Source organism: Mus pahari, chromosome 5, assembly GCF_900095145.1.
Source record: "Mus pahari chromosome 5, PAHARI_EIJ_v1.1, whole genome shotgun sequence".
Classification (NCBI taxonomy): domain Eukaryota; kingdom Metazoa; phylum Chordata; class Mammalia; order Rodentia; family Muridae; genus Mus; species Mus pahari.
The window spans coordinates 43,183,296-43,208,074 of NC_034594.1; the positions used below are offsets into that span (position 1 = coordinate 43,183,296).

Genomic DNA, 24,779 nt, shown 5'->3' on the forward strand with positions numbered 1-24,779 from the left:
GGAGCCAACAACGTGTACGCAAGGATGTGTGTTGGTGACAGAAATGCAGGCAGCTAGGACCGGCTCAGCTCAGCACACTAAGGGGGTTAGGGGTGGGTGGAGAGGTAAGCGCATATGATTGTTTCACAAAACATTTTAAACAACACACAGCCAAATAAATAAATAAATAAAAAGAAAAAATAATTTTAAAAATTTCAACTCAAAGCCCACACCAAACGAAGCCCCTGCGTCTCCGCCGCCGCCACACGATTTACACAAGTAATTTAAATCATTCACCTGCTGCCAGGTCTCCTCCAGGGATGGCAAAGCTGAGAAGTAGCCGGTGTCGTGGACAAGTTGTAGCTCCTGGAATATACTATAACTAGCCAACACGTCCATGCTGCTGCTGCCGGGCAAAACCGGAGGAGAAACCCTCCCCCGAGCTCAGCTGGGTCTGTTTGTTTGTCAGTCTGTCTGGCTCACCCCACAAGAAGGCAGACATCCAGTGGCCCTTTTGTTTTGTTTTGTTTCAGTCAACTAAAAAAAGGAGAGAAAAAAATCAATGCAGGAGAGAGGGAGAGAGGAGGTGAGAGAGGAGCGAGTGAGTGGGGTGGATGGAGAGAGGGATCCAGCGTGTACAGTGCAGATGACTGCCAGGAAAAGGGGACTTCACGGGAGTAACAATTCCCTTCCAGGGCTCTAATCACTCCAGCTCGTGGATCAGGAAGGGGGACGCAAACTCACTGACACGAAGCTGCCATCTATATCTGCAGCGCTGTTCGCTCCTAATGCAATCTTTGCTCTTTATTTTGGGAGGTTGCATTTTTTTTCTCGCGATCGCTTCTCTCCCCCCCACCCCTTCCCTTCCCTCCCCACCCCCCACCCCATCCTTGCTAGTTTGTAGTCCCCCCCCTCCACTCTTGTCTCCTCCTCCTGCTCTTCCCCCTCCCCAAACTCCCTCCCTCCGCCCCGCTTTGCGCGCAGCCGTGGGATCTCGGAGGAGGGCGTCCATTAGGCCGCGTGTGACCATGTAAGGTAAACAGGGGGCTCATGAAGTCACTGAGGACCAATGCGGCACTCGGAGAGGACCATGGGGCGGGGCCTGGCCCCGACGGCAGCCGCCGATTGGCGCGCTGCGGATCTCCCTGCTGCCTTACAAGGCGGTACGAGGCAAGCTATTTTTAGAGGGCTATATAAGGGGGTAGAGAGTCCGCCAGGCGGCCGGGGAGCTCGAGCGCCAGGGAGTGCTGCTGCGACACTGGCGCTGGCTCCTGGGACGCCAAGGCGGCCGGGTTCCGGCTACGCGCTGGCCTCCGACCCTCGCTGAAGAGCTCGCCCGAGCCGCTGGCGCCCGTACCCCATGAGGGGACGGGTTGCCGCGGTGGCCGACCGGGAGGTGCGGTCCCGGTCCTGGGTTAGGATGCCTCCTGCAGGAGCAGCCGGTAGAGCGGCGGCGCAGCCGTCGGGGGCAAGTAGCTCTTTGCACTCGGCCTTCCTGCCAAGCATGGGGAAGAAGGGTAGCAAGGGAGAGGCCAGGCTCAGAACAACATCACGTACCCCAGACTAAAGCCCAAAAGCCAGTTCCGAATTCCCCACAGGTTGCAGAAATGAAGTGCCAGAGGAGGAAGTGCCTCACAATGGCAGAGAACAAAGGCGAGCTGCAAGGAGACTTGCTTGCGCCCGCCCCCGACGCTGCACGCTGTCCCCGCCCCGACCCGCGCGCCTCCGTGCGCGCCGCCGATCGCCTACCTCTCTCCTGTTCCTCTGAACCGAGCCTAAAACCTGGCCAGGAGTCTGGAGTCCTGCATCTTAGCGTGTGCATGAAAGAGAATAGGGGGAGCAAGGGTCGAATTAGGGTTCAGACTGGAGCTGGGAGCAGCTAGCTAGCAGATCCTTACAAGAGGTTTATCCAGTAACTTCCTGGAGCAGGTATGGAGCAGGGCTCTAAAGATTTCGAGATTCCGCAAGCTCAGAAATGGAAACCTTTACAATGCACGTGGTTAAGAGTTGCCCAGTTGTTTGCTTGACCTTAAATGGCTAGTGTGGCTTCTTCAAAATACACCGAAAGCTGGACTCCTTTAGAAAAACTACAGAATTCAGTACTTAGACACGAAGAACGACCTCGTACCTTCAATGGAAGAAATACAATTTAATCGACTCCATCTCATTCCTTTCAATTGATAACAATATTACATTTGTTTCATAAGACAAAAGATCACCCATTCCCCCAGAAGAAATTAAATAAATTACTAAGATTGGAGAAAAGCTGGTTTATTTGCCCTTTAGTGCCTGAGATTCTTGTTGGTAACAGAAACAAAATTCTTTGTATAATTGATTCCTTGCTTACAATGTGCTGCCTCTGATCAGCTCCATGACTTGAGCAAATGGCAGTAAAGGCCTGGGCTTCCTAGGAACAATCACAGGAACAAGAATGCAAATATCTGCCATTCTTGTTAGAAGAAACAAAATATGGTTTGCAATTCACCTAGGGTAGTATGTCACTGTTAAGGGGCATTAAATGTTGCTGTCCACTGTTCCCAGACTTTAAAGAAATTAAATAGTACCTGAACTAATAGTCTCCATAGAGAACAGGCCAGCGACTAGAAGAAGAAAACAAGATAGCAAAACCTTGCAATAATTTGTTAGAGCTCACCCTGTCCACTCTTCCCCCAACACTATCTGGTTGTAGGGCTTGGGCAGAAATCCATTGGGAGGTCTTAATGTAGATGTATATATGAGTAATAAAGGAAAAAAAGAAAAAAAAAAGCAACCTTGGATACAATAGGTAAACATCAAGGTGAGATCACATAATTTGCTGATTAAGGCGCGAGGGAATTTAATTTTTGTGTTTTATATTTATACTATTCCTATTTTTATTTGGTTGGTTTGGATTTTGGTTGGTTTGTTTTGTGTGAGCCCTGTTTAGCCCTGACCTGCCCTGGAACTCAGTTTTGTAGACCTGCCTCTCACTCCTGAGTGTGGGTTCCACCAAACCCGGCTTATTGCCATTTTTGATCAAAGTATATCTTAACTTTTGAGTTTGAAGATTTTGGTAAATATTTCTCACACATTCTGCTCTACGTACACAGACGTGTTTTTATGTGCCATGTTTTTATGTGCCATATATCCTTTCACCCAGCTGGACACCAGCATAGGGATTCTCACCTTAAGGGATGAGCATCCCCAAGCTTAGTATATAAATTAATGATGTTCAGATAAGCAGGAAGTGGTCAGGCTGTGCTTCAAGTCCAGGAGTGTCTGACGTATAAGGCTTCTGCATGAGGCTCCACATGGCAAAACCTTGAGGTTTTGGTTTTAAGTTAATATGTGTTTATAGAAATTGCTCCAGTGGGTTACAAGACTGCTGCCAAAGCTTTCCCCATGTAACTTTCAGGCATCCAGGCTACAAAGCACACAAACAACAAACAATCAACAATAACAACAACAACAAAACATTCAGTGACACTTTACAAAGTAAATCTTACAAATTACATTTGGAGGTCTTTTTCAAAGTGTTATAGGACATTTAAGAATTTGTTCTAGCGGGCATGGTGGCACAGGCCTTTAATCCCAGCACTTCGGAGGCAGAGGCAGGCGAATTTCTGAGTTCAAGGCCAGTCTGGTCTACAGAGTGAGTTCCAGGACAGCCAGGGCTAGACAGAAACCCTGTCTCGAAAAACCAAAAAAAAAGAAGAAAAAAAAAAAAAACGAATTTGTTCTAAGGGGGTATGCAACGAAGGACTCTAAAATGTATGCTTTCAACATTCATCATATTTAAATATTATAATTTTTAATTTGTTAATTAAATTTACTTCTTTCCCTTTCCTCTTTCCAACTCCTCTCATGTCCTCTCCCCTTTCCCTCTCAAATTCATGGTCTCCTTCTCTTTGAAAAGAGAGAGAGAGAGAGAGAGAGAGAGAGAGAGAGAGAGAGAATATATAAATATATGTGCAACCTATTCAGTCCGCTTAGTGTTGCATGTATGCATCTGATTTTAGGACTGACCCATTGGTATTGGCTGGCCAGTAGGGAGCTCATGCCTGATGAAGTCTGTCTCTCCTGCTCTCAGCAGTTGTCTGCCGTTTGTTTTGTCTACAGGGTAGGCCCTGTGAGAATTCCCCCTTCCCTGTTACTGTGTCTATTGGTATTGTGCTTGTTTGAGTCTTGAGGAAATGCTCCCTGTCATTTTTAGAAGACACAGCCTCGCAGCAGATTTCCTTGGTCCTCTGGCTCTTAAGATCTCTCTGCCTCTTCTTCCTTGATGCTCCCTGAGCCTTGGATGCAGGAATTTTGTTGTAGATTTAGCAACTGAGGCAGGGCATCCCAAGATTACTTGTTCTCTCAGTTTTGACAAGTTGTGGTTTTCTGTTAGGGTTATCAAGAGGCATTCTATTGATGAGGAGCGAGAGCCACCCTCATCTGTGGGTATGCAGATAAGGTGGCCAAATAAGTAGCAGTACTAGGTTCTCCTGTAAGATCCTGGGTACTTGGCTAGGTTACCAGTACCAATCATGATCTCCCTCCTGTTGAGAGGCCTTAAGTCCAATTAGAGAGCTGTTGATTACTACCAAGATGAGAGCCACTGGGGTTACTGTGCCGTGCTGGTTGTTGAGATTTGTAGGCATACCAACTGGGTAGCCTTGCTTCCCTCTCTTGGAAGTTTGCATAGTGCCTTCCCATGCTATAAAAACTAATCCTCATGGAAGAGTCTTTCAGATTGTCTCTAGCTTGGATCCTCTGTGTGCAACCTCTAAAGTATATGTTTTCAGGAATAGGGATCTACCTTCAACCTCTGGGTAAGCAACCAAGGCCAATAGAAATAGCCTAAATTGTTTTAGGAGTCTCTTGGACTCCATTGACCAGCAACTCACAAAGAGGTTTCTCATATATATTAGGAGTTTTGTTAGATACTTTTAATAGACTAGAAATCCTAGTTTCATATTGCAAAAACACATAAAGTATCCCAATATATAAAATGATCAATAAATTAAGACCATAGGGAGCAAAAATAATCTGTACTTATCAAAATCCTTTGCAATCTGATATTTTTCAGCTTTTCACATCAGGTCTTTACTATTATGAAATGTTGATCTGTTTTAATGGATGAAGATACTGGAGTTCAGAGAACGCATGTATTTTGCTCATTGTCCCATGTCTATTAAATTCAAATATAGGTGTTGCTCCAATTTAACCACATAACCTGCCTCCTACATAAACATTGCCTTGGGAAACACTAATGAAAATGTTTCCAGTAATAATGGCTGGATGTGGTGGTGCATGCCTTTAGCTTGAACATCTGGAAAGTAGAGCTACCAGAATGTCTGTGTGCGCAGGCTGGCTAGGGCTACACAGAGTCTGTCTTAAATAAGCTAATAAATGAAATGCTTTGGAAGCGGTACTGCGGGTACTACCCAAGAGTAAATAATACTAACCCCATGAATTCAGAAATGAAACTATTTAAAATAATAATAATAAAAATTTAACATACAGGGCTAGAAAGATGGCTCAGTAGTTAAGAGTGCTTGCTGTTCTTGTAGAAGACCCTGGTTTGATTTCCAGGACCCACATGGTGGCTCGAAACCATCTGTAACTCCAGTTCCAGAAGTGCTGATGTCTTCTGACCTCTGAAGGCACCAGTCACACAAGTGGTATACATATATATATACATGTAAGCAAAATGTCCGTACACATAAATCTTTAAAACATTTTAATTGACTATGTCAATAGGACCACGGTTTAAATCTGAATGTCCCCTATGGGGTCATGGTTTGAGTTTTCAAATCCACCACCCAGGTGTTTGAGAGGTGGCAGAGCCTTTAGAAGGTGGGGCCTGACGGTCCACATTAGATAGGAAGTGGTGGAGCCTCTAAAGATGTACCTGCCTATGTCCAGACCTTCTTCTCTCTTTACTTCATGGCTCACTAGATAGGACCACTCTATTCATGATCCTACAGCCACAGGCAAAGCAGTCTCTCCAAAACCATAAGCCCAAATAAACCTTCCTTGTCTTAAGTTGTTCCTGAGCAATGAAACTTGACAACATGAAAGTAGCTGATGTCACTCACAGATGTAACGAAGGCGTTCATTACACCAGATAAGTTCAGCTTCATTTATACACAACTGCCTTCTCCCTTTGTGCTTAGGTCTGGTAGAGCGTCTTCAAGGAAAATCGACTTTTTAAAACAGGGAATGAGTTTTACAGCATTGGTTGTTTGTTTGTTTGTTTGTTTAAAGGTTTATTTGGAATTTTATTGGAAACTAAAACTTAAAGTTAAATGCATGTAGCAGCAAGTGGACTCAGTGGGTTTTAAAACCAAGAGTAGATAAAATGGGGAAGGATCGGTGGCAGGTGAGAGAGGAATTGTACTTAAATGTGACCTTGTGCATAAATGTGAAATTCTCAAAAAAAAAAAAAAAAAAAGAAAGAAAGAAAGAAAGAAAAGAAAAGAAAAGAAAAGAAAAGAAAAGAAAAGAAAAGAAAAGAAAGAAAATTTGAAAACTCTCAAGATTCCTAGTCTGTGTGGTTCTGAGCTAGCAGAGCAAAGATATCTTTGTTCAGCTCTCTGCTAATTATGCAATGAATAAGATCACGATTTTACTGACTTGCTTTTGCCTATAAAATGCAAAGCACCTGTCTGGGGTATGGAAACAGTATTCCACAGTATTTGTTGTGTTGTGCTGAGAAATTGGAGTTGAAAATGAAGCAAGATCTTTCTGGGCTACCCTGGCCCCTCCTTAACTCCCCTGAAGTTGTGGCAGAAGTTGGATTCTTTTCCTCCACAGTGAGCCATAGCTAGTAAGAATATCACCCTGGGACTTCTCACTGTCTTGCCTAAGAACATCATGCAGCACACACACATCCTGCCCTACACTGGCAGAAGCATGTGAGCAGCAGGCCTTGAGTATTCCCCTAGTTTAAGTCATATGCCCTTTGTCCAGTCCTACTTGCACACAACTGCCCGTTGTTCATCAAACCTAAGCACAAAAGTACACTCCTTCCTTGGCTTCTCCTTTCTGAAGGGCCTCATCCCACACAAAACTATGCTTCTTTCAATAAATCGGATGTCCTTTCTCTTCTAAGTCAGTCTTTTCCTATTAGTATATAAGACATAAACCTTACAGTGGGAGGTGAGAACTAGTCAACTCCTAAGTCACTTTGTCTAATTAACAGCAAAATGAAAAAGAGTGTCATTTTGTGAAAATAGGAGACTTCATACATTTCTTCAAAGATCTCCATCCTTTCATAATCAAGGTCTTCTTTTCTGATGCAACAATATAGTCACCTTGCCTGTTGATTTTACCTTCCTTTTGAGTTCTACTCTGCAGCCCTTATTTGATAGTGGCTTTTCTGACCTCATTCTCATTGGCATTATGAACCCTTCTACTTCTTGCAAGATCTGCAGTTTCATCTCACAACAGAGTTGAATGTATTTGCATTATATTGCCTTTGTCTTCATGGGGAAGGGGAGTATTAAGAAGAAACCTTTGAATAAGAGACCAACTTACCAATGGTCTTACCATCAATAAATACTTTCCATGCAGAGATATATCACAATGAAACTCATTAATATGTCTAATTAATATGCAATAATAATTCTAAAATACTTTCAATTAGTCATGATTCCCTTCCTTTACACTCTTATTAAAATAAAATGTGAAAGTAGAGAACATTCTGTGGTTGCATCATGTAAACAAGAGTATCTAGCAAGAGGGAGAAGTGGATTAAAAGCAGAAGACAAGGTTTAAATGTGGAAGATTGAAAGAGGGGCGAGAGTGAAGAGAGAGTTGTCCCTGTGATTCAGTGTCAAGGAAAAAGAAATCAACTTTATGTGACCTCTTGTCTTGTATTGGTTATTTTTCTGTTGCTGTGACAAAACACCATGACCAAGAAAACATATAGACAACTTAATTTTTGGCTTACAGTTCCAAAGATTTGGGGTCCATGATGGCAGGGACAGTGTGGCAGCAAGTGGCAGGCAGTGGTGGCTGGGGCAGAATGCTGGGAGCTCACATCTTGAACTGTAAGCATGAGGCAGAGAGAGTGAACTGGAAGTAGGGTGAGGCCTTAAGCTCTCAGAACCCAACCACAGTGGCATACCTCCCCCAGCATGGGCCCGGGCATTTCTCATTCAAAGCACTACCCATGGATAGAATGCGATTTCTAGAGACTAAACATCTCTCTTAGTCTTTGCTCTGTTGTCATCTTCTACTCATATGACTCATTCAGCCTATAGGGAAAAGATGTGCCTCCTTAAGGAAAATGGCCACTGTGACCATAGTGACTGCTGCTGTCAATACAAAGACAATCTAATTGGATGTGAATGTGTCTTAGTTAGGGTTTCCATTGCTATAAAGAGACACCATGACCAAGGCAAGTCTTATAAAAGAAAATGTTCAGGTGGGGCTCATTTACAATTTCAGAGGTTTAGTCCATTATCATCATGGGAGGAAACATGGCAATGTCCAGGAAGACATGGTGCTGGAGGAGCTAAGAGTTCTTCATCTTGGTCCAAAGGCAGTTAGGAGGAGACTTCTGCCTTACAGGCAGCTAGGAGAGTCTGTTTGCCCACCCCCACAGTGACACACTTCCTCCAACAAAGCTGCACCTATTCCAACAAGGCCATACCTCCTAATTCTGCCATTTTCTATGGGACAAACTTATTCAAAACCACCACAGCATTCCTTATGAGTCTTGTTAGCATGAACCTCACTCTCTGCATTGGTTCAGTTTTGAGACATTGACATGCTGAGAATTCTGAAGATGATTGGCCAAATAAATGTTGGTCTTGGTTGAATTAACCAAGAACTCTTTGCTAATTCCCATCTAATGTTACTTCAAGTGGTACCAGTCTTTCTGGTTTTAATCTTTCAGAATTCTGTGGTTAATAGTTTAATAGAACATTTATTTTAACATAAAATGGCGAAGGCAACCCAGAACATTGACGCTTGCTTTGTCCTGGGTCAGACAGATTGGGTAAAAGGATTACTTAGGTGCATTGCTGGTAGCAAGTGTGGGTGAGGGAGACAATATGCTTCTCCCCCTAACTTGAGTGATCTACTGCTTGACAGAAAGTTATCTACCATGATGAAAAGGTAAGGAACTCAATAAGGCAGCAAAAGCCCATTGTTAAAAATGTCTAGCCCAGCATTTATGTTGTTTAGATGTTTAAGGCCACTATTATGGCATGATTCTTATGGAAACCGATTTCATTAGTCAACTTATCTAGTTGTAAGTACTAGCCCTTAGAAGCACTAATGAAGAATATACAGTCATTGAAACTCAATGGGCCCTTCAACATATATTCAGTAAAATACTCAAGTCTAACAGCATATTGTGTGAGTGGCATAGATTGAAAAAAATATGATAAACACAGACATATCACAGAGTCACCCAGTAGTACTCTGTCCCAGGAACTAGACAAGGCTCTAGAAACATCTAGCACAGTGGTTCTCAACCTTCCTAATGCTGCAACCCTTTAATACAGTTCCTCATGTTGTGGTGACCCCTCTCCCCCCAGGCCATAACATTATCTCATCGCTACTTCATAACTGTGATTTTGCTACTATGATGAATCTTGGTATAAAGATCTGATATGTGACACCTCAGCGGGTCATGACCCACAGGTTGAGAACCAGTGATCTAGCCTCTGCTTCATGAGATTCAGTGCTTGCTTGTGTAGTGTTCCTTCCAGGTGACACTCGGTTCCCTAAAACAGTGGGGAATCTTGGCAGGCACACAGGGTTGGACCACTATGACTAAGCCTGGTAGGCTGATTTCCCTCATCTAGAGACTATATCAGAAGCCATTAAGGGGTTTCTGAGCAAAGATTTAAAGAAAGGAACCAGCAGGAAATGAGAAAAGATTTTTCTAAATGATAAAATATGACTTTTCCTGTAGAAGGACAGAAATGGCGAGCCAGTTATAAAGGTAGTGATAAATTAAGCTCCCATGTTTTAGGGATTATTTCCCATTGTGAATGTGAGCCAGTTTTATATTTCACCCTGAAAGGTTTTTTTTTTGTTGTTGTTGTTGTTGTTATTGTTGGTGTTGTTGTTGTGATATGTTGAATGCAACACAATGTTATTATTAATATGTTACATGTCAATGCCACTTTTATTGGAATGTTATCATTTTTCTTTTAAATGTGCCATTTCCAAAGAGTTCCGTAGGTCATTAATGGTAGTTAACAGCAGAATGCACCTCAGATTTTGTAATGGAAATCAATGGGAAAATAAGATTGATTTGATAGAAAGTCTCTGTGCCGCAAACCTTGCTGACAATGGCCATTTCTTAAGTGAAGGATACCTGCTCCACAGGTGCCTGATGACGAGTTTTTATGTATATGATGGATCTGAGTAATTTGGAAGATTAATAATGTCAGCAGCAGGTTTTTCTCCCTTTTTTTCTCTTTTTTTGCTGACGGGTGGCTCCTTTGAATTCTACTGAATTTTCTTTACCAAGAATGCTTATTAGCGTGGGTAGAAAAGTCCAGTGAATTGCAGTTCTTCATGGTGATCCCTGCTCTTCTCAGAAGGAGCCCACTGGGACACCCTACCCCACAACATCAATGGAGACACAACCGTTCAGTCCCCAGCTGAGACTGGTCACAGCTCTCCACCAACTCTCATCTCTTTGCTGTTCATATTGGTCAAAGATGGCTTTAAGTAAATGTGGTCATGTTTTCCCCGGGTAGTCATTTCATCTTGGCTTTTTGACAAATGCTGTTTGCCGTACTGTTGCTGCAAGTTGAGATGCCTCTTCTTGGGAAGACAAAACAGTCCCATTTCGCAAAGACCCAAAGCAGGGCAATCCAGAGAGGACTCTTCTCTACACCTAACCTTGCAAATGAACCTCCACCCTGTCTCCCTGTGTCACAGGTTAATTTCCCTTTCCTTTGTGAGTACCAGTTCTCACAGTTTGAGGAATGTCTGCTTTAGTTGAGTTCCTTTGTCCAGTTGTTCTTTCTGCACATGCCTTACATCAGAACTGTTTTGAGGAGACAACTTTCTCTGAGAATTGTCTGAGCATCCTACAGAGATTTTCATACCATCTGTAGAAATACATCAGTTTTTAAATAACGTACTCAATTTAGGGCTGGACAGAGGACTCAGTGAGTAAAATGTTTGGTCCACTAGCTTGAGAGTGGGAGTTAAGATTCACATCACCCACTTAAAAACCAAGTGGACACTGAAGCCTGCCTGTAATTCCAGGGTTCAGGAGTCAGAGACAGGGGAATCACTGTGGATAGCTGGCTAACTCCACTGACTCGAGTCAGTGAGCTTTGGGTTCAAGTGAAAGACCCTGTCTTACTATAAAAGGAGAGTAATCAAAGGAAGACACACAATGTCAAACTCTGCCTGTACACAGACTCACATATATGTGCCTGCTTAGGGACCAGCACATACCGGTGAATATACATATATATACACATGTTTGTATATTATAGTTATGCATGTGAAGAATAAAATAATTCATTTATCTTTTCTAATAAAATATGTTTTATTTTTAAATACTTATTTAAAATATTTATATTTTACTTATATTTAAAATAAAAGTTTTAAATACTATCCCTCTTCCTCCAGTTGTGTTTGGACATCACACCAGCTTCTGTCTAATTGGCTAAACTAGAGAAATGTTACTTCAAATGATGTCAGATACACTTCAAGAAAATGAAAGTTCTAAGATTTCTAAGAAAATCTCTGTGCTTTTGGGTTTTTGTATGAATTCCACAGCTCCAGATTCAGCTATGAGGCAGAAATGCCCTCATACACCCAAAGAATGTCTTCAATAGGCATCAACGTTTTTCTTTAGTGATTCTCTAAGCAATACAGTACGACAAGTATTTACACAGCATTTACATCGTATTAAGTATTATGAATAAGCAAAAGATGATTTAAAATACACAGGAGGATGTGTGGAGGTTATATGTAAATTCTCTACCACTTTATGCAAGGGCCTTGAACACTGGGGAATATTAGTATTCAGTAACTAAATGTATATATATTAATACTATGTTTAACTTATAGTGTTCAGTATGTACGTTGTTGTTTTGTTTGTTTGTTTTTTAAGGGCAAACTCTCATTTTCTGGTTCAAGCTGGTCTGAATCTCACTATACAGCCCAAGCTGACCTCAAACTTATAATTCTCCTGTCTCAAAATCCTGATTGCTGGGACTACTGTCATGTGCCAGCACACACAACCTCTCTCTGTTTTTCTATAAGGTGTTCCCTGGTTGTATCAGTTTCCCCTCATTGTGACAAAGTATTGAGGAAATTAAATTAAATGGAAGAATGGTTTACCTTGGCTCGTGCTTTTAGAGATTTTTGATCCACAGTTGTTTGACCTCATCTCTTTTGGTTGTGGCATCACAGTCCATCATGATGGGAATGTGAGGAGGAGGAGAAATAGTCACCTCTTGGCAACTGGGATGTAACGGGAAAGAGACAAGGGTCTTCCTTTATGAAGACATAAACTTCAACTGGTCCCCGGTTCCTAAAAGTCCCACCATGTCTTAACATCTCCATAGACTGAGGACCAAATCTTTATCTAGTGAACCTTTGTAGGATTTAAAGCTAAGTCATAATACAACTCTATCAGCAAATGCTCAAGCTACACTTTTAAAGAGAAACTATGTGATCTTAATATCATCACATTACATAACACCAATGGTAATGAATTGTTGTTATGACCCAGCAGCAGTTCTGGTGAGGAAGAATTTGTTATCTGCAAGCTTCTCCCACATTGTCAGGAGTTAAGACATCCTGGCACTAAACAACCTTTAAAGATCACTTAGTCTTGAACAAGAACCCCTTCAGACATTTTAAAGTGAGTATCTGGCAACCTTGAATTTCCCCTTTCTGATTCGTCCTTACCCTGCCAACCCCTGGTCTATGACTTCGTTTTCAGAATGGACTGACTTATACAAGATTGCCCTTGGTAACATGTGGATAAACACATGGTATCAATTTTTATTTAATTTTATTCTTTTCTATTATTTCTACTCCCAGAGAATCATATGAATAAGTATAATAAAAAATAATATCTTTAATACAAAAACCTATTTATATTTAATAAAAGATAAAAGTTATATATTAAAGCTCCAATTAAATACTGATCATACAGTGCTTTTTTTTTTTATAAATTAGTACTTGTAAATTTGCTTTGTTAATCAATGTCCCTGGAACACACACACACACACACACACACACACACAAATCTCACCTCTGTGAATTTAGTCCTTTAGCATTTGAACTGGTGGAAGAAAACTGAGCTACAGGTTTTTCATTTCTGGTAAGTCAACTACCAAGATTCTCTCATTCAGAGCTATATAATTTCAATTACTCGGAAACTGCCAACAACCTGTTCTGTCAAGCACTACTAGGTTGAGGGTTAGGCCTACAAGGATGAATGTGATTCTTTCCCTTTCAGAACTGACATGTTAGTCGAAGACAGATCTAAATGAAACAGATATGGACAAAATCATAGCTGAGCTGCCAAGAAAATAAGAAATTTCTGGGTGGAAATTTGAATGCCGGTCAGATTCCACATGGCATTTACAATGAGTATCCTAGAACTCCGTGTTCCCAGCCTTGGATTTTAGATAGTGTATCCACACAACAGTCAGGCTCAATGTGCCACCAGCAAAGGTAGACCAGATGGCTGTTAGACAGATGCTCCCACTGAAAATAAACAGAAAATTTAGGTAAACAATGCAAACATCAATAGCACAAGAAAAACTCACCAAGCCTAGTTCCTGCAGAGAAAGGAAGACCCAGCAAAGTTTGACTGAATTATAACCAACAGAGTTGTATGTCACTGAAATAATTCTAAGGAAGACTGAGGCTGGAAGCTAAGTAGCAAACACAACTGAATATGTGAGCAAACGAGACATTTCAATAACTTCAAAACGCTAGGTTTTTACTAGGCCTGGTGGTACACACCTGTAATCCCAACACGCTGGATGTTGAGACAGGTGATAGCAAGCTCCAGACAGATCAGTGTTGGAACACTTGTTTAGCGTATGCAAGACCTTGGCTGATCTGTTTTGCTTTGTTTTGTTTTGTTTTGTTTTGTTTTTCTCTAGCATCGTGGGGTGGAGGGTGTGGGGAGGCTTGAGATCATCAATATGGCACAGTAAGTGGCCAGGGTCAGAGAGCAGTAGACAGCAACAATAGATGGCCCTTCACAAGGAAGGAAACCAGACATATTGACTAAGGTGCACACAAATGACCCCCGTTTTAATTTGATTGCAACCAAGAGCTTGTCTCCAAAGATATCCATTCTCCCAAGGACCAAGGGGTAAAGAGTGCAACATGTTCATTTAGGAGGAGGTACAGTTCAAGCATAACACTGGAATAGTCTCTTGTTTGGGGAGGCATCTGTTTACCTTACAGTTGGGACTGCCACTCCATATCTTCCCGGAGCTTTTCCTGTCTACCTCAGCTAGCTAGATCTGCTCAGTCATATTTTGGTTATGAATGGATAACCAAGAAGACCCAAGGTCAAGCAAAGTGAAAGAATACTTGCCTGGATACCATCTTACACTAGAAAACTAAGGCTGTGTGCTGAAAGACGCTACATTTAGATTTCCTATTACACTAGCCAAGCATTTCCCTATGACAGTACAAATTGCTTTTCTCTAAAACGGTTGCTACCAGGTTATGTCTACAGATGGTTTCCATTGAGAGGGCAGTTGAATGAATTGCAGACTGAAAGTAGGACCCCTTGCCTGCTCTGCTGGCACATGCTAGATGGCAAATGCTGAAGAGAATGAGTCAGGAGGAGAATAGGTTTAGAGCCAGCCCAAAGTGTGCCACACCCTTGCAAACCCTTTAAATAAGCTGTCTCAAAGAAACATCTGGGCTAAAATCTGAATACAAATTGCAAACTATCATCTTTGAAGGTAGTTCTTTTTCTTTTCCTTTTTTCTTTTCTTTTTTTTTATTTTGTTTTTCCCCTTCCAATGAGCTTAATAGAACAGAGTCATGACTATAGGGAATCATGATGGAGCCCTGAAGTGGGATCTTCTGATAGGAGCATAAGAATACATAACAGAAAGAATGTACCTTGTGTAGCATGATGGGCTTCCTGAGAGAAAAAAGACAGAGGCCTCAGTTCCACAGAACAATGGGAATGGGGTGAGGTGATCTTACAATACAGATTATAGGGGGGAGAATAAGTTCCAGAAAATGTAACCTTGGTCTTGCTACCTAGCCCATTGCAGGTAGCCACAGGACAGGAAGCCACTAAGTACAAGTTAGGTTTTAACTAGTGGTTCTCTAGGCGTCAGAGAGCCTGGGGTGGAAGGACAGTAGAGTGAAGTAAACGCTCCAGGACTGTTGCCAGGTCACTACAGAAGTTGGTAGCTGGTCTTAAGGGACTGCTTGAGTGTGGCATGCCTTTTGAGAGGTAAAGTAATCAGAGGCTCTATCACTATCAGTGAAGTGAACTTTGCCCTAACCCTTACCCTAACCCTAACCCTAACCCTAACCCTTACCCTAGCCCTAACCCTAACCCTAGCCCTAACCCTAACCCTTGCGCTAACCCTAACCCTTACCCTAACCCTATCCCTTACCCTAGCCCTAACCCTAACCCTTGTGCTAACCCTAACCCTTACCCTAACCCTAACCCTTTCCCTAGCCCTAACCCTAACCCTAACCCTAATCCTAACCGTAACCCTAACCCTGATCCTTTGTCTTGACTTTTCTTAATACTTTCCTGAGACTCATGTAGTTCAGGCTGGCTTCAAGTTTACAGTGGAGGACAGAGTGATTTCGTCCTAATGTTTCCACTTCCCTGAGCCTTGGGATTGTAGTCTTCGGCCACCACACTTGGGATATTCGGTATTTAGGGTTGAAACTAAGGCTTCAAGCATCATAAGTAAGCACAATGCCACTGATGCTACATCCCCAGGCTTCTATCTTTTCTAAGGACAATTCTGCATCATTGTACCTAGGAGTCCCATCTGTGCTCCCTTTACAGAGAAATTGTATAGTATTCTCTGAGTTCTTTTGCCCTGTTTCTTGAGGTTCATTAGGCACTTGGCTTGACTTCTTCCACATGGGGCTCAGCTTTTGAAGGTGACAGTTGTTTCTCTTCTTCCCCCCAACCCCCCGTGGGTTCCCTGGAAATCCAATAAAAAGAATCCTACTTGCTATTCTTAGCGTCTTCACTAAAACTGGCATGAGAGAGAATGAGGTCATGACTCGAGGTTACCCTCAGCAATGGAAAGGGTTATAATGACCGAACATGGGAGCATTTCTGTTAATTCAACTTCATCATTGTCCACAAAGCTCTGTTCCCTCACATGGGGTAGGTCCCACAAAACTTTCTTCGAGTTCTTCAGCAATAGTGGTTGCTGTATTTCCAGAGAGTCACACAGGGCATTCATTTAACAGAGATACTCTCTTGGTGCTCTGTGCAGGCTACGGCCTGTAGTCCTCTAGGCAGAAGGTCTCCTAAATGTCTGGTCCAGTGCTTCTCTTGGAACACCCTATTAACCTACAGCAGAAATCAACTTTATGTTGGAGCATCTTCTGGGTATATGCCCAGGAGTGATATAGCTGGGTCCTCAAGTAATGCTATGTCCAATTTTCTGAGGAACTGCAAAACTGATTTCCAGAGTGGTTGTACCAGCTTGCAATCGCACCAACAATGGAGGAGTGTTCCTCTTTCTCCACATCCTCACCAGCATCTGCTGTCACCTGAGTTTTTGATCTTAGCCACTCTGACTGGGGTGAGATGGAATCTCAGGGTTGTTTTGATTTGGATTTCCCTGATGACTAAGGATGTTGAATATGTCTTTAGGTGCTTCTTGACCATTCAGATTTCCTCAGTTGAGAATTTTTTTGTTTAGCTCTGTACCCCACTTTTAATAGGGTTATTTGGTTCTCTGGAGTCTAACTTCTTGAGTTCTTTGTATATATTGGATATTAGCCCTCTATTGGATGTAGGGTTGGTAAAGATCTTTTCCCAATCTGTTGGGTGCCATTTTGTCCTGTTGACAGTGTCCTTTTCCTTATAGAAGCTTTGAGGTACCATTTGTCAATTCTTGCTCTTAGAGCATAAGCCATTGGTGTTCTGTTCAGGAACTTTCCCCCTGTGCCCATGTATTCGAGGCTCTTCCGCACTTTCTCTTCTATTAGTTTCAGTTTACCTGGTTTTATGTGGAGGTCCTTGATCTACTTCGACTTGAGCTTTGTACAAGAAGATAAGAATGGATCAATTTGCATTCTTCTACATGCTGACTGCCAGTTGAACTAGCACCATTTGTGGAAAATGCTGTCTTTTTTCCACTGGATGGTTTTTAGCTCCTTTGTCAAAGATCAAGTGACCATAGGTGTATGGGTTCATTTCTGGATCTTCAGTTCTGTTCCATTGATCTTCCTGTCTGTTTCTGTACCAATACCATACAGTTTTTTATCATTATTGCTCTGTAGTACATCTAAGGACACATGTTCCACTATGTTGATAACAGCCTTATTTATAATAGTCAGAAGCTGGAAAGAACCAAGATAGCCTTCAACGAATGAATGGATACACAATGGAGTACTCATCAGCTATTAAAAACAATGGATTCATGAAATTTGTAGACAAATAGATGGAAGTAGAAAATATCCTGAGTGAGGTAACCGTATCACAAAAGAACACACATAGTATGCACTCACTGATACGTGGATATTAGTCCAAAAGCTCAGAATACCCAAGATACAATTCACAGATCACCTGAAACTCAAGAAGAAGGAAGACCAAAGTGTGGGTCCTTCAGTCCTTCTTAGAAGGGTTAACAAAATACTCACAGGAGCAAACATGGAGTCAAAGTGTGAAGCAGAGACTGAAGAAGGAAAGGCCATCCAGAAACTGTTCCACTTGGGGATCCATCCCATATACAATCACCAAATGTGGACAATATTGTGGATGCCAAGAAGTGCATGCTGACAGAAGCTAGATATAGCTGTCTCCTGAGAGGCTCTTCCAGAGCCTGACATATACAGAGGTGGATGCTTGCAGACAACCATTGAACAGATCACAAAGTCCCCAATGGAGGAGTTAGAGGAAGGACTGAAGGAGCTGAAGGAGTTTGCAATCCCATAAGAAGAAAAACAATATCAACCAACCAGAGCTCCCAGGGTCTAAACTACCAACCAAGGGGTACACATGGATGGACCCATGGCTCCAGCCATATGTAGCAGAGGATGGCCTTGTCGGGCATCAATGGGAGAAGAGGCCCTTGGTCCAGTGAAAACTCAATGCCCCAGTGTAGGAGAATGCAAGAGCAGGGAGGTGGGAGGGGGTGGATAGGAGAGGGTACACACTCATAGAAGCAGGGGGAGGGAAAATTAGGAAAGGGAATAACATTTGAAATGTAAATAAACAAAATATCCAAATTTTTAAAAAAGGAAAAAAGAATGAATCAGTTCTAATGAACATTTGTACTCTGCGTTCAAGTCACCTATCTCCTGGTTTTTTTTTTGTTTTGTTTTTTTTTTGGCTTGAATATCGGTGTTTGAGCAAATTTGGGTTGATTATCTTTACTTTTAACCAGATTCCTAATGAGGATACATTTACAGATAAAGAGGTTTCTTTCCCTTAGAAGAGCCCAGGCATTTAGTATTTTAGAGCAAGTTGCTATGTTTTAGGCACTGCCCTTAAACAGGACACATATGTCACATATACTGTGTGTGTGTGAAACTCACCAAGAAATTCTCAGTCCATGCATCCTTAGCCCATGTGACAGATGAAATGCCAGGGCTGAAGCCATACAGGAGAGAGGACGCTTTCTAACGGCCTAGCCACGTGCTGAAACAACACGTCGCATCCTTCCTCTGCTCGCCTTCAAGTCTCCAGTCCCTGTTTCCTTAGGATTTACTTCTTCTTAATTGCATATGTGTGTGTGTGTGTGTGTGTGTGTGTGTGTATCTGCATGTGGTTATTTGCACCAAAGGAAGGCTGAGGATTCCCCTGAAGCTGGTTATAGGCAGTTGTCTGCTACTTGTTATTGGTGCTAGGAACTGAATTTGGATCCTCTCTAAGAGCAGCTCGCTTAACCACCATGCCATCTTTCCAGTTCCGCCCTTGTTTTCTTTAGTCTTTCATCACAATGTTTACCTTCTCCTTGGTTTGTATTGTTGTGACTGGAGGGAAGTTTTGTCATCTATTTGATTTGGTTTATGTGGTTGTTTTTCAGACAGTGTGACAGCTATGTAGCCTAAGCTTTCCTGGATCTAGGTGAGCCTCCTGTCTCAGGCTCCCAAATGCACCACTTATTTTATTCTAGTCAGAGATTTCTTTACTAAAAGGTTGTTGTTGTTGTTGTTGTTGTTGTTGTCGTTGTTATTCTAGTCAGAGATTTCCTTACTAAAAGGTTGTTGTTATTGTTGTTGTTGTTGTTGTTGCTGCTGCTGCTGCTGCTGCTGCTGCTGCTGCTGCTGCTGCTGTTTGGGCTATGGGAATGGCCCAGTCGGTAGAGTTCCCATCATGAGTATAGTACTTGAGTTCAGAACCCTAGCATCCACATAAAAGCTGAGTGCAGCAGCATACATCTGTAATTGTAGCACCAAAGGCACAGCGACAGATAGAGATCACTAAGCTCATCGGCCAGCCAGGACAGCCAAAAATCCATGAGCTCTGCTTTAATGAGAGATGTGTCTCAAATGTAAGGTGGACAGATGGACCCAGCAAGATGGCTCAGACTACCAAGCCTAAAAACCCAAGTTTGATCCCTGGAACCCGCATGGTGGAACTTGTCCTCTGACCTCCACATGTATACACATCCACACTAAGTAAATAAAAATATTAAGATGTCAAGCAATCAAGGAAGGCAGTCAACACCAACCCCTGACCTCCACACACGCATTTACAGCTATGGCCACATGTGTATGCATGTGTACATGTACTGTCATGTACATGTGCGTGGTATGACAGTACATGTACATGTACTTAAAACAAACACACACATATGTGTGTGTGGCTTCTTTCTCTTTTCCACCAGAAAAAAAAAAATCATTGAGTTTGAGAGTAGATCAGTATGTCAAGTTTTCTCTAAATAATCTTGAAAGCCATTTTCTGACTGAGATGTCTAGAGGGCATATCTAAATGGGGCCACCAGGTAGGAAAGCAGGACAGCCTCACACACTTAGGAGGCATGAGAAGGAATACAATGGAAAAGAAAAAAAATCTTATTAGGTTTTATAGGTCAGGGAAATCCTTTCTAGCCTGGATTTCTAAACTCTCTGAATTTTAATTGAAAGTATTTCTCCAGGGTATTTACTTTAACATGACTGTGCACTCTCAAAAAATATTCCCTATCCATATAAGAAAAATATTACAAATTCCAGGCAGACAAGATCGAATTAGCAGAAAGACTTGATGATGTGCCCTTTCTGGATGGGACAGTCTCCATAAATTGGTGGCAACCATGGGATGCCAAACCTGTATGGAGCATCTCTGCTGGAAAGAGAGGGCATGTCAGGGATGTGACAGTGGCCCCCCTCACCCACCAAGGACTCACCATTTTAAAATTTAAAAACTGCTCATTTCAAAAAGATAGCAATAGTCCTCTCAGGATTTATGATCACCTATACCAGAAAATGTCCCAAAATTAGTAAAAGATGAGTGTAAACATATCTGAAAGTTATTGTTAGAAATGTGTGAAAACTAATGACTAAAACTTGAAGTCACTTTCGTTTTCATTTGGTATCTCAAATGCAAAGAGCTGCTTCTTCCTTGTACTGAGTGTGCACACATTCCAAAAGGCAGAAATTCTCAATTTGCTCCTTTGTGTTCTATGTAAAACCAACCACTAAGTATTACTGTCCATCCTTTAAAAAAAAAATTCATGGGTATATTTTGCCCATTTTTTCTTTCTGAATGTAGGCTCGTTACTTCCATTCTCATTGCTAATGTTAATGAGGACTACAATGGCATACTGGCTTAAATCCTGCTTTTTGTCTTTCTGGGTATTTCCATCCTCACTGTGTTACTGCAGCACACTATTTGCCCTGAAGTATCTGAAGTACATCATGTGTGAAAGTCATTGAATTGAAAAGAAAGTGAGGTCAGAAGTCAGGAAGAAATATCTTTTAGCTTCCCTATGCTAGAATTAATTAGCTCTCGTGGAAGACAAAAAATAAAGTCTGATCCTACGTGAGAAGGAACACACAATGGACAGTGTGACTGGGCTGGAGAACCTGCTTTCAAATTGGGCTTTTGTTCTCCAAAAGTCTTTAAATCTTAGAGTACATTGGATGGTCTCAAAGCTAACCCAGGACAGCCAAATAAGAAGTCTGAGTAGGGAGCTTGGGAAGCTTCCACAGAGCAGGCATCCCCTGATGGCTTCCCCCCAGTGCTCTCCTGAAGGACAAATGCTCTGCCAGCTGCTCCAGGGAAACATGCTTACTGACAGCATGACAGCATACAGCAGAGGCTGCCTCCTCCCTGCCTGCAGTGGGAGTGAGGTTTCCCTCCCAGACTCCAGGCTGAAAACCGGGTCTTAGCACACAGGAAAGAAGTCAGGAGGTCTCTGTTCAGTGCCCACAGCTATGGGGTCTCCCCTATCTCATTCTCGTTCTGTCCCAAGGAACTTTGCGGCATCTGAATTGCAAAGCAACAGTGCATTGACATAGACAAGGCTCCACTCACTGCATGTAGAGCAGAGGATGCTTTGACCCAGCGTGAAGTGAAATGATAGCTGGGAGTAGAAGGACTGATGTTGGTATAATGTCTGGACTCCATCCCCACAGTTACCTGGCAACAGCCAGGTATGCTCCTCCCCACAGTTACCTGGCAACTTCCAGGTGGGCCTGGCCCACTATGAAAGGGGCTGCTTGACCCCTCCTCTCTCTTCTTACTCTTATTCTTGCTCTCTTGCCTTTTGCCCCCTTGCTCCCCCCTCCTCATCCCCCACCACCATGTGGTCATAGCTGGCCTCTATTTCTCTCCTCTCTCCTCTCTGCCATGGAAGCCATTCTCTCCTTGAAACCTTCGAGACTGTTCACCTCCCATGATAGGGTACAATGACACTTTTCAGTATTCAGTCAATTGATTCTAATTTTAGCTTAAGCACTATCTTGTTTTCACTCTCCGTTTACATTTGGACCTAACAACTTCTTCTTTTGTAAGCTCTGAGGCTCAAATGCTTGTGCCCAGCTTTTACATGTAGCATTTCATGGGGACAATGGTTGCCCCCCCCCCTTTTTTTAAAAGTCAGTTAGTGTAATGGTTGACTTGGGAGTAGACATCCAATCAGAGTGAACTTCAGGATGTTCCTACAATTTAGCTGAAGAGATTGGCTATAGCTGCATTAATCTAATGCTGGGTATAGTCAGGCTGGGAGCCTGAAATCACCATGCTACAAGAGTGAAGCCAGAGAGTGACAGCACCAGGAAATGGTGAAGCAAAGCTAAGAGATAGACGCACCCACCTTGCTGAAGATGGAATCACACTTATCTAAAGCTGTTCCTGTTCCTGCCATTTTCGTTATAAACTCAGTCTTCAGCTTGAGTCACTTTTCACTGGGTCCTCTGTCACAATTTCTATAAAATGATCTCCTCCTAACAGATATACAATATTGTTCAGAATGGTTTTATATCAACTTGATACAGGCTAGAGTCATCAGAGAGCATGGAGCCTCAGTTGAGAAAAAGCCTCCATTAGATGGGTTGTGGGCAAGCCTGTACGGCATTTTCTTAATTATTGATTGATGGGGGAGGGCTCAGGCAATTGTGGATGGTGCCATCCCTGGGCTGGTGGTACTGTGTTCTTTAAGAAAGCAGGCTGAGCGATCCATGAAGAGCAAGCCAGTAAGCAGCATCCCTCCATGGCCTCTGCACCAGCTCCTGCCTCCAGGATCCTGCCCTGCTTCAGTGCTGTCCTGACTCCCTTTGATAATGAACTATGATGTAGAAGTGTAAGGTGATGAAACCCTTTCCTCCCTAATTGCTTTGATCACGGTGTTTCAACATAGCAATAGTAATGCTAAGACAAATATCTCCTCTTGCTACATATGTTGTAAAATAATCCAATAACACACAGTATTATTGTAAATTGAAAATAGGATAATGTACATAGAGGACATTTCAAGAGTGCAAACAAAAATGCAAAAGATTGTCAGCATTCTTCAGTAATGGTGACATCCCATTGATATGTTTTTCATCCTGTCATAATTGACATTGTCGTACCATTTAAACTTAATATCAGGAAAACCTAGAACACCCTAAAACCCTACCCTTCTCTAACACCTTCACTACCTCCTGTTCCCAAATTCCAACAGACAGATTGAAATGTCTCTTTAGTCCATTCACTTCTTGTCACTACCTTGACTGAGGCTGACATTAGTTATTGTATGAACTGATGAACTTGAATTCTGGTGCGGACCACTGAGGAAAGAAATAGGTGTTGTAGGTTCTTGTTCGAGCGCTGGTTATGTATTTGCAACATGACAAAATATTGCCAAACATAGAGACCCAAACCAAAATAGAAATGAGTTATTCTGTAGTTTCTGTGAGGTTGTGTTTAAGAGTGACTTATTCAACGATGGTTCACTCAGGGTCTCCTGTAGTTAATGAAGGTGTTAGCCAAGGTTGCAGGCATCAGGGCTTGGCTGAGGCTTGTCTCCTGTCTAGAAGAAGGCAAGGCGGGTGTCGAGTTCATGCTGTTTGCTAGCAGGAGGAAACACTTGTAACAAGGGGTCTCTCTATGGGACTCATTTTCATGACATAGCGGCAGCCTTCTCCTACAGTGAGTGGGGTACAAGAGACCTTAAAGAAGCCACAGTTTCTTCTAAGACCCAACTTATGCAGTCACTTTCACAGTGTCACTTGAGTGACACTGATCAGTGCTCTCTGGTATGAACAGAGGTATCCAGTGGCATAAACACTAAGAGCTGTGATCACTGGGTCATCTTGGAAAGTGGCCACAAGTGAAGATGCTGAAAACCTCAGTTTGGGGTGTTTGGTTTTGAATGTAAAACACTTAGAGTCACAGTAGACTCTAAATCCAGTAACAAGCTGGATTTATGAGCTATGGTACAGATGTGCAGTAGGAGTTATCAGTACAGGGAGGTTGCTAAAGGCAACGATCTCCCAGGCATAGAAAGGACTGTGAAGGACAGAACCGTTGATATTTAAAGATGCACAGAATAAAGATGGCTGCGTGCAGAAGACAAAAATTTCAACGAGAGAAGTGAGAGGCTGAGCAGTACCATCTAAATCAAAGGAGTTCCAGGGGAAAATCCATAAGTTACCTCTGAACTCTAGAATTCTCTCATGCCAGTTATACCTATAACAATATTAATTTTACCAAGGGATGGAGACAATTGAAACACAATAGGGGAAAACCCCAAAAAGGTCACAGGGATGTTCTGTCGAGTGGATTCATTAAATATCTCATTTTCTTTGTGAACAAACACAAAACAATTGTTTTATTTCACTTTTGATAAGATTGATAGGGTGTTTTTGTCCTCCTCTTCAAGTCAAATTTTTGCCCCCATGTGTGTATGTGTGTGTGTGTGTGTGTGTGTGTGAGAGAGAGAGAGAGAGAGAGAGAGAGAGAGAGAGAGAGAGGTGCTGTGTAGGTGTCTGTGGGCACAGGGTGTATGCCCATGTATGTACCTGTGGAAGCTGAAGATTAACCTCAACTGCCTTCCCCTATGGTTTCCCCATCTGACTTCTGGAACCAGGGTTCCTCTATGAACCTGGGCTTCCCGTTCAGGCTCCACTGGCTGGCTGCAAGCTCTAGGGTTCCGCCTGTCTCCACTACCCCGACAGGGGTTACAGGGCACTCTGCTGCACCCAGCTCATAC

At 42.5% G+C, this 24,779-nt stretch overlaps 1 protein-coding gene across 3 annotated transcripts in view; it reads right to left on the minus strand.

The window, feature by feature from the left end:
* Positions 1-1,606, minus strand: part of Klf7 (Kruppel like factor 7) — an 84,758-nt gene extending 83,152 nt beyond the window's left edge. Inside the window, exons 1-2 of one of the 3 annotated variants that reach the window (XM_029538381.1) lie at positions 1,537-1,606; positions 277-516 (exon numbers count right to left, since the gene is read on the minus strand). In XM_029538381.1, the coding sequence (XP_029394241.1) occupies positions 277-378 (102 nt within the window). In that variant the 5' untranslated portion in view covers positions 379-516; positions 1,537-1,606. Of the gene's footprint in view, positions 1-276; positions 517-723; positions 815-1,536 lie in introns of those variants that run through there. The other 2 variants (XM_029538380.1, XM_021197875.2) reach the window with 2 other exon arrangements.
* Positions 1,607-24,779: the final 23,173 nt, after the last annotated feature.